The sequence below is a fragment of the Thunnus maccoyii genome, chromosome 19, assembly GCF_910596095.1.
Source record: "Thunnus maccoyii chromosome 19, fThuMac1.1, whole genome shotgun sequence".
Lineage (NCBI taxonomy): Eukaryota > Metazoa > Chordata > Actinopteri > Scombriformes > Scombridae > Thunnus > Thunnus maccoyii.
The window spans coordinates 26,583,915-26,598,107 of NC_056551.1; the positions used below are offsets into that span (position 1 = coordinate 26,583,915).

Consider the following 14,193-nt stretch of genomic DNA (forward strand, 5'->3'; position numbering starts at 1 on the left):
GTTTTATCCCCATTCAAGTTAGCGGGAGGGCTAAAGCAGAAGTTAGCGGTCTCAGTCGGAGGAAGTCTCAAGTGAGTGTGCTCCATTGGGCCCATAGAGCGTGCACAGTATGTTTTCAGGAAATGGCCTTTTTGGCTTCATGTGCCACTGACCAACTTCATTGGAATGAACGGGGTCCCGCCTCCGACGCTGTATCCAGTTCTTTTTATACATCCATGGTAGGCCCTCTTCCACAGAACCCACCATGTTGCACCTCCATGTTTCTACAGTAGGCCAGAAGGGACAAACCAAACACTGGCTCTAGAGGGGGCCTTTCACATTTTTTTCGTGTCCACTGTAGGTTCTCCTACATGTTTGGAAGAGGATGAGAAGGTGTAATTCAGTTGGTTGCAATCTGCAACCTCACTGCTAGATGCCACTAAATCTTGGACACTGGTCCTTCAGCAATATGCAGGCAGGCAAAGCAGAACTATTTATAGAGCACATTAAATTACAAGAAACTCAATGTGCTTTACATTTAAAAGCAGACATAAAAACGTTGAGCATATGCAACACAGTGGTATAACAACAACAGCAACAATAATAATAATAATATTAAAGAAACAAGATATATTTATACATACCCACAATACCTACAGATACACACATACAGACATAGGTGAGCAAGGTCGTACAGAGCAGCAGTCACACATTCTCATACATGAGAAGACACAGAAGTGCTTTACTACTGTCTCGACACACAGAACTTATGTAAACATGTAATTTGTATTGATTTTATTTATTTATTGTCTTCAGTTCTCTTATTGTTTTTTTGTATTTGTATTTTTAAATATGATTCTATTCCTGTGCTTTTGTGTTGTTCTATTTCTTTTATGGATTTGTTCGACTGTTTGTTTTGTGTGTGTTATGTTTGTCAAATTTTGGCCAATAAAGTTGGAAAAAAAATACAAACTTTAGGGGTCGGGCCCCTCCAAAGGGTCAGCAGATAAATCTGAGGGGTTGTGAGATAATTAATGGGAGAGCAAAGAAGAAAAAACAAAGTTCTGGTACACAAATCTGTTTTCATTTTTTTCTCTAATCTTTGATTTTTGCTGAAATATTGGAACATTTGAACATTTATTGAAATGAAAGCATGTGAGAAGTTTAGAAGGAAAAATCACTGGTTTCATCTTTAACAATGTGTTGTATTTTATCATTCCTCCTGTTCATACTGACCATTAGAAGATCCCTTCATAATGCACTTACTATGGAAGTGATGGAGGACAAAATCCACAGTCCTTCTTCTGTGCAAAAATGTATTTAAAAGTTTATCTGAAGCTAATATGAAGCTTCAGCGTCCAAATGAGTCAAATCAAGTAGATATCTTTCAATGTTACAGTCTTTTTAGTGCCAAAGTCCCTCTTTTTGTTACTATACTTCTACCTGCAGCTCAACAGGGAAACACTGTCTGAGGAAACACAAAGAGGGAATTTGATGCTAAGAAGACTGTAAATGTGTCAGATATCCACTTGATATGACTAACTCAGACTGCTGAAGCCTCATATAAGCTTCACATCAACTTTTAAATACATTTTTGCACTAACTTGTGGATTTTGTCCTCCATCACTTACATTGTAAGTGCTTTATGACAGGATCTTCAAATAGTCAGTATGAACAGGAGGAATGATTATGGGGAGACAAAAAAAAACTATTTCAATGTTCATTTGGGCACCTGACTATTATTTTAAGACACACTTGAAAAATTATGAACCCGTTCTTTATGAATAAACTGATTTGACTTTAAGTTTAGATTCCCGTTCACACTCCTTCCGGTTGGTGGCGGTAATGCATCTTAACGCTGGTTGTCAACCGCTAATAAACCTCAAGAAGAAGAAGACGAAGAAGACCGGCGTTGTTGACACTTCGAAAGGCAACAATGGCGACCGACGTGAGGCAGGAGCTTGCACAGCTGATGAATTCTAGTGGTTCTCATAAAGATCTTGCTGCCAAGTATGTAATGCTAATTATAAATAAAGCTATATTACCGTCTAACTATAGCAGAATTAAGTAGTAGCTAGTAGGGAGTTAGCTGTGACGGACCAAGCTAAGCTAACGGTAGCTTCCTAGCTACATTAGCCATACATTCAAAAACAGAAAGTAACTGCATGTCAAACAAATATAATGTAATGTACAGATTCTTGTTAAACTGTAACATCAAATTGACATTATTATTTTTCTGTCATAAGAGTAGCAAACAGCTGAAGCTTCCAGGCTCAATTTTAAACATTTAAGTTCTTTAGACTTAGGAGGAAAAATAGTGTTTTTCTTCATAAGTTTAACTTATTATATATTATAATAACAGCCCCAAAATAGCTTTCATTTTCTTTATGAAGCTTTATGTTTATATTGTTCACAGAGCTGCAATGATTAGTCGATTAATCGATTAGTTGATAGACAGGAAATTAATCGTCAATTATTTTGATAATAAATTAATCGTTTTGGGTCATTTTGTAAGATAAAATTTAAAAAATGCCTCATTCCAGCTTCTTAAATGTGTATATTATCTGGTTTGTTAAGTTGTCTATGATAGTAATAGAACTGCAACGATTAATTGATTAGTTGCCAACTATTAAATTAATCACCAACTATTTTGATAATCATTTAATTTATTTGAGTCATTATTTAGGCAAGTTTATTTGTATAACACATTTCAACAAATTAATTCAAAGTACTTTACATAAAACATCAAGACAAATTGTAAAAGAAACAATACATTATAAAAAGACATTTAAATACAGTTACAATGAGTTCAAAAGAGGCTAAAGTAAAATAAAACAGGAGTGAGGATTAATTGCTTGGTTGCCAAGTATTACATTAATCACCAACTATTTTAATAATTGATTAATCATTTTGAGTCATTTTTTTAAGAAGAACATATCCACATTTTCTGATTCCACCTTCTCAAACGTGAATATTTTCTGGTTTCTTTAGTCCTCTTTGAGAGTAAACTGAATATCTTTGGGTTGTTGACTGTCGGTCGGAACAAAACAAGACATTTAAGGACGTCATCTTGGGCTTTGGGAAACAGTGATCAACATTTTTCACCGTTGTCTGACACTTTATAGCCCAAATAACTAATCGAGAAAATAATCAACAGACTGATCGATAATGAAAAGAATAGTTTAGTCTAAAGTGTGTGTTTGTATCACATGTTTACAGTCTCAGCTTTTGAGATTTTCATTTGTCAGTTGCACCATGTGTCCACAAAAAAGTAACTTCAGCTCCTAAACAATAAAATCTTCTCTTTAATTTCCCAATATTTTTTAGATACCGACAAATTTTGGAGAAAGCTGTTCAGTTCACGGATGCAGACCAACTGGAATCCTTGAAGGCCTTTGTTGAAGCAAGTATGCTGCACCTGCGTTCTTTTATCCGATCTGCAATACATCACCATCTATCTTTATTGAAGCAGAGAACACTTGTATGTCCTCTATATCTCACTGTAATGTTTCTAACTTCTTTATTTTTCACAGTGGTCAATGAAAACGTCAGTCTTGTCATCTCGAGACAACTGCTCACCGACTTCTGCACACATCTGCCCAACCTGCCCGACGCCACAGCCAAAGCGGTGTATCACTTCACCTTGGAAAAGATCCAGCCGAGGGTCATCTCCTTCGAGGAACAAGTAAACACCCTCATACGCTTAGCAGACAGTTAAACCTCAGTACCCTCTTGAAATGCATGACAAAACATTTCTTTATGTCTTCAGGTAGCCTCCATCAGACAGCACTTAGCAACCATTTATGAAAAGGAGGGAGACTGGAGAAATGCCGCCCAGGTTTTAGTTGGTATTCCCCTGGAAACAGGACAGAAGTAAGCTACTGATGTATTTCTCTCTTGACCTTTCATGTTTGTGATATTTCTAGTTCTTTTAAATACCTTTTTTTTTTTTATTTCCTTCTTCAGGCAATACAATGTTGACTATAAGTTGGACACATACCTGAAAATTGCCCGTCTCTACTTAGAAGACGATGACCCGGTGCAGGCAGAAGCCTACATCAACAGAGCCTCATTGCTTCAGAATGAGTCTTCTAACGAACAGCTGCAAATTCATTACAAGGTACACGATCCTTTAATGATTCATGGCCAGCAAATGAAGTGCTGTAATCAAACAGTATGGAAAATTTGCAAAACAATGTTACTATAGTTGCTTGGATAAGTGTTTTTATGCTGTTTTCCTTTTTCAGGTTTGCTATGCCAGAGTTCTAGATTTCAGGAGGAAGTTCATTGAAGCTGCACAGAGATACAACGAGCTGTCTTATAAGTCAATTGTCCATGAGAGTGAACGTCTAGAGGCACTGAAGCATGCCCTGAACTGCACCATACTGGCTTCTGCAGGTACCACCAACACTAAGTAACTGACTTACAGAGAGCTGATTTCTTAACTGTCATGTAAACAAGAAACCTGGTTTTCGTAATCGCTGTAGGGGATTAGAGAAACTTGGTAGGTTTCTCCTGGAGAACGCTGATTTCTCTGCCGTGTATCAATGTAACAGGGTTTCAAATCAGCTTTTTACAAGTATACATAAAATAATATGGTTCTCCAATTTATTCACCAAGTATTGTATTTCCTTTGTTGTAGGCCAGCAGCGTTCTCGAATGTTGGCCACTCTGTTTAAGGATGAGCGCTGTCAGCAGCTGGCTGCATATGGTATTCTAGAGAAGATGTACTTGGACCGAATCATCAGAGGAAACCAGCTGCAGGAGTTTGCTGCCATGCTCATGCCTCACCAGAAGGCCACCACAGCAGATGGTGAGTCCAGATAATTAGCTTGTGGGGTTGGCAGTAGGGCAAAATTTCACTGCCTGCATCCTGCGTGCCGTAACATAGAACCACATGTCGACTGCAGGTGTTTTATGCTTTCTAGGACAGTGTACAGGCTCATGCTATCAGTGAATGAAGCCTTGTGTTGCTGGTTTTGTTACAAGTATGGCCTCATTTACATTTGTCTCTTCAATTGTCTCGTATCTGAATAAAATCCAGATTTAATACACTTACCTCTACACTTAGCCACATGTATGCGTCTCCTAACTTCAGCCACTGTTATCACAGTTAGTTCTGCAGATCGCTTACTGACATAGTTACACTTCGGAGCAGTCTTAGACAAACTGATGCATTCACACTTGGCCTTTTTGATGTCTGATAACTATCTGATCCAGCAACCAGCCTACGCAAACTGCAGTGATTGAAATGCAGTCTGTGAGGATCATAACATAAGTCTGAATGTTGTTTTGTTCTCTGTCGCAGGCTCCAGCATCCTCGACAGAGCTGTGATTGAACACAACCTCCTGTCAGCCAGTAAACTCTACAACAACATCACTTTTGAAGAACTAGGAGCGCTGTTGGAAATCCCCCCAGCAAAGGTGAGACAAGGATCAGAAAAATACTTTATTTTTCATCTTTAGCCTTTTCTCCATAAGTGGAAAATGGATATTAAAGTCTAGATACAGTCAGCTGCCACCATTTACATGCTAACACCAACTTAGACTGTTCATATGAGTTAAATTTCCAGTTATATTACTTGTATATGTTTCCAGTAAATTTAATTATTCTTTCAGTTTACTATTTAATGGTTGTATTCAAGGTTGTACTTAATCTGGCTTCCTTCCTTCCTTCCTTCCTTCCTTCCTTCCTTCCTTCCTTCCTTCCTGATTTGTTGACTCTAAGCTCAGAATACTCAGAGTTAACATTATCATGATCAGAATCTACATATTTGTTGGTGATGTGTTCAAGCAGATTGTACAAAATATGGAACCACAAACATATTAAATTGTCAAACTTTCAAGAGAACGTATGCATTTTAGTTGCCCTTTTACCTTTTCACCTTTAATGATACATTAAATTGTAGCTTTCCAGCTAATTTTCCTATTCAGCTCTGTGAGGAAATGAGTTAAATCCAGAATAAATACATTTGTGCTGGTATTAAATGTCTTTTTTTCTCTTTAGGCTGAGAAAATTGCATCCCAGATGATCACCGAAGGACGCATGAATGGCTTCATCGACCAGATAGACGGCATCGTACACTTTGAGAGTGAGTGACGACTCCCAGTGTGTCTTTACATTTGACGTGGAACTGAAATTTATTCATCTTAAACTGGGAGTTATAATCCATTTAATGCCAACGAAAACACACCTGTCATTTACGCATGCAATATTATTGAGGAAGGTTGAGCTCCGACTATAGCTGGAACCACCGGCTGTAACCTCAGCGAGCGGGCACAACCGTCAACTCACTGCATCAGCATGTAGTTACTGTTACACACATTAAAAATGCATGTGTCACAGCCATTGCTATTATTAACAGCTGCAGCCATTGCTACAACTTTAGTCATAAATACAGCGACAGCTATGCCAGTTATAGCCATGTCAACAGTCTAACTACAGCTACAGCGACTGCAACAGCCCGACATAACACAGTGTAGAGAATCAATGAGACTCTTAACATGACGATGCAGACGTCTAGCTGAGTTACTGTGACCATGATATACATGATATATGTTCAGCTACTACGTCTTCACAACAGTATTACTCACATTAATGCCAGTGCAGAGGCTTCAGTGGCAAGCAGACTAACCTAGCCATCGTTAACTAAGAATATTAATGCTTTCACAGCACAATCCTGAAGTTATTTGTCAGTTTCATTGTTTAGTTCACTTCCACCAAAACTGTAATGTGTATCTGTGGCCACTAGGGGGCAGCTTCATCAAGCAGGAATGACAGGAAACTATACAAAGCACATTCTCTGCTTGTTCTCTGAACATAATTAAACAACAACAATTTGTTTGATGCTCTGACTTCTAATCTTTTCTTTTCTCTCTGGCAGCCCGAGAACCCCTTCCTACCTGGGACAAACAGATCCAGTCTCTGTGTTTCCAAGTCAACAACCTCCTAGAAAAGATCCGTCAGGCCGCTCCAGAGTGGGCCGCACAAGCTATGGAAGCCCAGATGACCCAGTAGACGCCCCCTCAACACTCCAACAACAACAACGACAACAAAAAATCCCACCTAAACTGCTCCCTTTGCCCATCTTCAAGTTTTGTCTTCCTGCTCAAAAATGTCACTTCGGTTCCAGTAATGGAAGCACCCAAGAAGAACCTTCTGGTATCGCTCGTTAGAGATGTTTCTCTTTTTGATACAGTTTCAGAGAGCGCTGTTGTAATACCTAATACTGATTCAATGTTTCACAGTATTTAGATATGATCACAGCAGTGCTATAAATCTGTAAGGATTGACTTCATTTGATTTACTTCTTGTGTCATATGGTATGTTTAAAAAAAAATGTGCATATGATGGTTGACATGTAATATGGTTAAAGACTCATACAACTGCTCTATTTAAGCCTTTGCATTCCAGCACATTCACCCGTTTTTCATTTGATGTAATGGCACAGCAATATCGGTCAAGTGGTTGGTTTATTGCTTCACGTGAACCTCTCAGTTCACGCTCATGAAATTTTAAGCAAAGAGAATTAAAATCAAAGTGGAGAAAATCAGCGTTATGGTTGTGTCAGTTCATTTTCTGCTTCAGCAGCAATTCATCGGATTGTTACACAATTTAAATCAGTGTTCATGCAGCAAAGACATGACTAATTGTCAAGTTTGAGTACTGGATGATAAAGTAAATGTTAAACTCCTCTCTTCTAGAAATCCTTGAAACAATCTGAGGAGAAAATTCACTCTTAGCTGCTCATAACTCCTGTCATTGGATGGAGTCACAAGCAAATATTGCTAAAAAATGCCAATAGATGTGTTGGTTTCAGCTTCTCAAATTAAACATTCAAGCACCAAAACTATTTCAGCATACATCATACTGAGATTTCTTTGAAGCTCAAGCAACCTCAGCGCTCATGTTCCAGTTGAGCCGAAGAAGAAAGATAAATAACAACAGATGTCAGTTAACTTAGCATACAAACATACAGTATGTTCAATAGTAAAACAGTTCAGTATTTACTGGTTCAGTCAAGCCATTTATATCCAAAACCAAAGTATTTCAGTATCAAATCTATCAAATCTTAAGATGAGAGGAGGAAAGTAGTTCTAGGATTGTTTTGTTTGAATAGTTTTTAGAGGCTGTGAAAAAGTGGGTGAGACCTCCATTTTGTGTCCATTACAAGTCTTTTGATACCCACTCAAATCCAAACTTAAGACACAGAAAATATGATCGATCTACTTTGTTTTAGGATGCACATCATTTTATTTTTAAATGCAACACTTATTTTACTTGAAACACAGCCTCCTCTGCTTTTGGTCGGAAGACTGTAACAAACATCTGAAGGCCCTCCAGTGTGACCTTCCTGTTCAGCAGCTGTGAAAGCCGTTTCTCCTCATCCAGCTCCTCCTGGACCTCCTGCTCCATTTGACTGAGACAGAACCTCCTCTCCGTTGTCCAGGCCTGTCAACAACACTCAGTTAGTCTCAACAGTAAGATGATAAAGGTTTATAGTAGACTAGTGTTACATACAGGTTTACATATCAAACTACAGCCTGAAGATTCACTATATTTTACTCACCAGTTCAGCCATGAGGAGATGGGGGGGGCAACATGCCAAATCAAAATGAATGCTGTGTATTTCTACATTTTCTTTACCTCGATATGCAAATAATATTGAGTTCAAAATGTATATCGTAGCACCACGCCCTTCACCACAAGATACTATATTCACCAGCATTCACATACCACAGTATTAAGTAATAACTTTAGCCTTTTTAGTGTCTGTTAAAAAAACAGCTTTTCACAAAAATATAAAGACTTATGAGTTCATTTCTGGGTATTGCTTACTGTTTGTAATTGGTTGCCAAACTTTTGAAGGTGTGGATGATGCCCTGAACCAGCCAGAACCTTTCAATGCTAAATTGGATTGCAACCAAATTTGGGAATGTTGAACATAAAGCCACACTGCACCAGTGTGTAACATTTGATATACCTCACATCTACCCACAGTAAAGTAATTATAACATGATATTTCTGCAATTCTGTTGTCTTTAATAAAATGAAACTTGGTACAAAAGTTCTCCATGACAATCTGCACAACATACTGAATCATGGTACCAATAGCCCCACCCTGTGGTCATGAGTAAAACGCCAACATACTACTTATTAACTGCTATATCTCTTCAATGTAATTTTTCATGGTAACCAAATTCTGCAAAGTTCTACAGATGGGGATGCTGAACAAGTGTGTTGTATTTGCAGCAATGTTTTGCAAGTTATTTCAGCTCTTTCCAGATTAAAAATGATTAACAGAATTTAAAAAAATCAGAAAACCATGTAAGCCACCCTCTGTGTGACATAGAAGAAATAGGAATATTAGAGCATGTATATTATTGATTTGATTTATTGATTGGGACAGTGTGCAGTTTTAGACATTAAAGATACACTGCACCGGAGTTAGCTCGAAGCTAATTTGCATCCGTAGTCATCTACAATTAAAACACACAACAGCACAACAACAAACAGTACAAAGCAAAAAAAAACCAAACCAAAACACACAGAACAAAATACAAAATACAAAATACAAAGCTACACACAACAGCACATCACATACCCACAATGTCAATGTCAAGCAGTGCTGAGTCCATACAAATAAAAAATGAAAGTACAAGAGCAAATTAATTGAAATAAGCTCATATATAAACAAATAAGATGCAAATAAAAGAGACAAGCTCATGTGAAGCAGATAGAATGCCAGCAAAAGAACAAACCTTTAATATAAGACAGATAAAAGTGTAAAATATATGGAAGTGCATATAAATATATACTAAAAGGACGACACTGCAATGACAATAAAGATTAAATAAGTAAACACCATAAAATATAATAATATACACAGGAAATCTAAAAGTGATATGATGTAAGTCAGCCAATCATTAAACAGACTGAAGTTAAATAGGCAGTACCATTATCATCACCACTAACACCCCCTAAACGAAACTGTCAGACCTAAATATTGACACATATGGTTTAAAAAAAGAAAACAAAAACAAAACATCCCTCTCATTTGGCGTCCTAGGCGACCGTCTGTGTCACGGTCCACACCATGAGGAAAATGATGATAATAACAACAATGTAAATAACACCAGATGCCAACATAAAGAAAAGACTGACAGAAAAAAACAAACAATAACTTACACCGATAATGTTCGTTTAATCAACCAGCAGTCGGCCATGCTGGAGTCAAGTGACAGTGAAACATCCAAAAGTGAAACTGATCTACAAACAAGTAGAGGGAAAAAAACGAGGGACAACTTCTGCAAATTAAAAGGTTTTTATTAAAAGTACACCTTTATAAACACCACATACATTCAGTATTCAGGAAATCATCAGTCTATTTAATAAAATGTGACGGTGATTGGTTGTGGTCTTCTTTTAAGAACAGATTTTAAATGAAAAGACAGCTGCAATCAATATAAATTACATTAATACACTGCAAAACCCGTTTCAATGGTTCTAAGATCTGCTGAAGAATCTGCACACGCTGTGTTCATGTCTGAGGTCAAGTTCTGGTTACGGAAAGGCTTGGGAAAAAAACCTGACAGCGTTTCAAAATTTAAGTCAACACTAATCTTCTCCACATTACGTCAACTGTTCAGGACAACACAGATAAAAATGTGATTTAGGACACTTGTAGTAAATCATGTCACTGTTCTCCACCCATAAGGAGTGCCCCTGATGACTAATGTTCAACTGGCTGGAACAAATAATTTCTTTCAGAAGACTGGAAATATCACAAGGATAGTCGATTTACAACAGTCGTACAACATTAGCGGCTTTATTATGCTGTATATCATTTCATAAATAATTAAACAGAAAGAATGAGTAGCATCTACAAAGGCTTCAGAAGTGCAGCAGTCCAGCAGGCTTCCTTGGTATCCTTACAGCACCTAAAAGGCAAACATACGATGTCCCATCCTTTAATCAGCTCTATAAATGTAAAGATAAGAAGTCTCGGGTGTGCTGTAGAGCTGTTATAAGATGCTCACCACTCAGTAAATGCCTTGTTCCTTCCTGCGGTCGATATCTCTCCTCAGTTGGCAGGTGGCACAGACTGGACAGCACATGGTTGCCATAAAGTCCGTCAAGAGAGACCCCTGGAAACACAAAAACATTGTACTTTCTACTCCACTACATTTATTTGACAGCTTTTCAGATGAAGAGTTGACACAGTCATATAATACGATACAATATAATAATATAACAAGCTTTTCAAATACAACACATCGTTAAAGATTAAACCAGTGGTGTCTGGACTTTAAAGGAGGGGCCATGAGATTAATATGACTGGCCATCAGATTATCACTGATGTAGGAAACTAGAAAAAACTAGACGCTGCTAGACAGAACTACATTTTTTTTTAATGACTGAGCTGCTCATAACTCCTGCCAGTGGTGGAAAGCTAAGTATATTTACTCAACTGAACTCAAGTTAGTCATATCAAGTGGATATCTACCACATTTACAGTCTTTTCAGCATCTAATTCCCTCTTTGTGTTTCCTCAGACAGTGTTTCCCTGTTGAGCTGCAGGCGGAAGTATAATAACAAAAAGAGGGACTTTGGCACTAAAAAGACTGTAACGTTGAAAGATATCTACTTGATTTGACTCATTTGGACGCTGAAGCTTCATATCAGCTTCAGATAAACTTTTAAATACATTTCTGCACAGAAGGAGGACTGTGGATTTTGTCCTCCATCATTTACATTGTAAGAGCATTATGAAGGGATCTTCTAATGGTCAGTATGACCAGGAGGAATGATTACAGCAAGAAAAACATGTTTCACTGTTCATCTGGGCTCCTGACTGTTGATTTAAGACACACTTGAAAAATTGTGAACATTTAAGTTTAGAGTGAATGCAGGACTTTTACTTGTAATGGGGTATTTTACACTCTTGTACTTGCACTTTTACTAAAGTAAAGGATCTGAATAGAGCGATAAGTCGATTAATTGATTAGATGTCAACTATTAAATTAATTGGCAACTATTTTAATAACTTTTTTTTTTTTTTTTTTAAATGTCCTGCTCTGATTCCAGCCTCTCAAATGTGAATATTTTCTAGTTTCTTTAGTCCTCTAATGACAGTAAACTGAATATCTTTGGGTTGTGGACTAAACATTTCACATACGAGCACAAAGAGTGATCAACATTATTCACAATTTTCTAACATTTTATAGACCAAACAACTAATCGATTAATTGAGAAAATAATCAACAGATAGATTAATTGTTTTTTCCGGGGCAGGTTGTCAGATAAGAGCCACAGTGAGGTTAAACCATCAGGAAGATGATCTGAGGTAAGACGAAAGGTTTATCAAAACTGATGTTGAGTCTGTGTCTGTTGGGAAAATTTATTAAAATTATGCTTATGGCTTCAGAGACCAAGGCACCGATGGTGAAATACTCTCTGAGTTTTTGCTTATTAAGTCCCAATTTACCACAACTAAAGTATGTTTTCTATTTTCACTGTATTTTCCATCTTATGTTACATGAGTGCTGAGAAAAAAGACTGTGATGTGTGTTTTTAACCCCCACAGCGCCACTAAGAGTGTTTGTTTTGTTTTTTTTCCATGGCTTCTTCACAGATAAGTGAGGTTAAATCCACAGGAAGACATTCTGAGGTAAACTGCACGATGCTTATTCTGGTTAATCAAGATCGGTGGAGAGTCTGCGTCCGTTGGGAAAAGGGAGGTCTTGTTATGCTTATGGCTTCAGAGACCTCGACGCTGATTTACAGATTGTGTACAGATGGTGAAATACTTCCTGAGTTTTTGCTTTTTATGTCTCAAATTACTTCCACAAAAGTATGTATTCTATCTATTCTATGTATCAGATTTTTGCTTTATTTTATCTATTTATTATGTTTATTAACATTATCAAAAGGGTTTTATTTTCCATTTTATGTACATTTACATGTTTTCATGTTAATTTTTTGTCTTTTTTCATGTGAAGCACTTGTTGCATGTAATTGCAATGTAAAACACTTTGAGCTGCATTTTTTTTGTATGAAAGGTGCCACACAAATAAAGTTATTATTATTATTATTATTATGCCTGTGCAGGTGTAATAACCACAACTAAAGGCTGTGCTATCATTCTCGGAGATACCTGACAATACTTTTGCTGTTTTTTATAATGTCAAAATGAAATCCTACAGTCAGCCAGCTGCAGATATCCACTGAAAACTTACTTCGATGTTGTATCTGGTCCTGTAGACGCTGCGGATGGTCATTCCCATACCACACAGGCAGCACTCGCCCATGTCACTGGCAACGGAGCAGGTCAGGCAGGGGTAGCACCACAAACCGTAGCAGCCTGAGATAGAAGGAAAGGAAATGCTTCTTAACTTTGGTTGCATTTTGATGTAGAAAAAGCATATTTCCCAAGAAGGAGGAGAGCTTACAGGTTCCAAAGTCGCCGCAGAAATCAAACAGGCTGGTCTGGAAATCAGAGGGTTCAAATCTGCCTGGTTGGTTGGTCACAGCCATGATCAGGATAAAAACCTTTCTCTTCTGTGGGATAAAAAAAGGGTTTTCCTGTTTGTTCTTATCACTTTTTGAGACTTGAGCCTAACACATGAAGAGTATTTACATTACTTCTGTATCTTCCCCGAGCAGAGATAACTATAAATTACACCTCTTTTGAACATCAAACAATCAAACATAAGTTATCTGGTTGGGATTCAAAGTCAAGCGGTCGTTAGGAGCAAAATCTTACCAGATGGTTGGAGAGTTGAAGGAACTGATGAGGAGACTCCTGGACAATAGATTGAGACTGGAGACAGGGTGAGTTTTTATAACCAATCAAAGCAGATGACTAATATGTTACTACTGTCGCTCAAAGGTCTGGTTAAATGAGAAAGGAAACTAAATACCAGAGACACAGTATTCCTTAGTTTAGCTTATGAATGCGGGCTCCCTGAGCTCTGCAGTAAGAGAGAAGCACATCGGACGGCTCATGGCTCAAACATTTTATACTTTCAGCCTCCGCCCAACAAGGACCTCACACTCCTGTCACCTGTTTCTGAAAGATAATCATTAACAGTTCCGTAAATCGTGCCTGCCTTGTGCATCTCCCAGTTTGTGCTTTTAGTTCCCCTTTCCGTAAAGATATGACTTTGCTGGTCATGGTGTATCATGCAAATATCGTGCAACTTTGTTCTTTT

The 14,193-nt window shown here is 37.7% G+C and overlaps 2 protein-coding genes across 2 annotated transcripts; one reads left to right on the forward strand and one right to left on the reverse strand.

Moving 5' to 3' along the window:
• Positions 1-1,858: 1,858 nt before the first annotated feature.
• On the forward strand, positions 1,859-7,532 carry cops4 (COP9 constitutive photomorphogenic homolog subunit 4 (Arabidopsis)). Its single transcript, XM_042395201.1, has 10 exons — positions 1,859-1,989; positions 3,307-3,386; positions 3,513-3,664; positions 3,749-3,852; positions 3,946-4,099; positions 4,227-4,377; positions 4,622-4,792; positions 5,288-5,403; positions 5,987-6,071; positions 6,864-7,532. Exons 1-10 carry the CDS (start codon positions 1,916-1,918, stop codon positions 6,995-6,997), a joined length of 1,221 nt encoding a protein of 406 aa, XP_042251135.1. The 5' UTR covers positions 1,859-1,915; the 3' UTR covers positions 6,998-7,532.
• Positions 7,533-10,248: 2,716 nt separating this feature from the next.
• LOC121885968 (placenta-specific gene 8 protein-like) lies at positions 10,249-13,950 on the reverse strand. Its single transcript, XM_042395827.1, has 5 exons — positions 13,746-13,950; positions 13,432-13,540; positions 13,219-13,343; positions 11,020-11,127; positions 10,249-10,920 (listed from the first exon to the last, which is right to left on the reverse strand). The coding sequence occupies exons 2-4, from the start codon at positions 13,514-13,516 to the stop codon at positions 11,023-11,025; spliced, it is 315 nt and encodes a 104-aa protein (XP_042251761.1). The 5' UTR covers positions 13,517-13,540; positions 13,746-13,950; the 3' UTR covers positions 10,249-10,920; positions 11,020-11,022.
• Between the last annotated feature and the right edge of the window lie 243 nt (positions 13,951-14,193).

Coding starts and splice junctions, on each gene's coding strand:
- cops4 (XM_042395201.1), top strand. CDS start 1,916: ATGGCGACCGACGTGAGGCAGGAGCTTGCACAGCTGATGAATTCTAGT. Junction 3,853..3,945: donor CCCCTGGAAACAGGACAGAA/GTAAGCTACTGA, acceptor TTCCTTCTTCAG/GCAATACAATGTTGACTATA. Junction 5,404..5,986: donor TGGAAATCCCCCCAGCAAAG/GTGAGACAAGGA, acceptor TTTTCTCTTTAG/GCTGAGAAAATTGCATCCCA.
- LOC121885968 (XM_042395827.1), bottom strand. CDS start 13,516: ATGGCTGTGACCAACCAACCAGGCAGATTTGAACCCTCTGATTTCCAG. Junction 13,344..13,431: donor CTGCGGCGACTTTGGAACCT/GTAAGCTCTCCT, acceptor CTTCTATCTCAG/GCTGCTACGGTTTGTGGTGC. Junction 11,128..13,218: donor GGACCAGATACAACATCGAA/GTAAGTTTTCAG, acceptor TTGTGTTTCCAG/GGGTCTCTCTTGACGGACTT.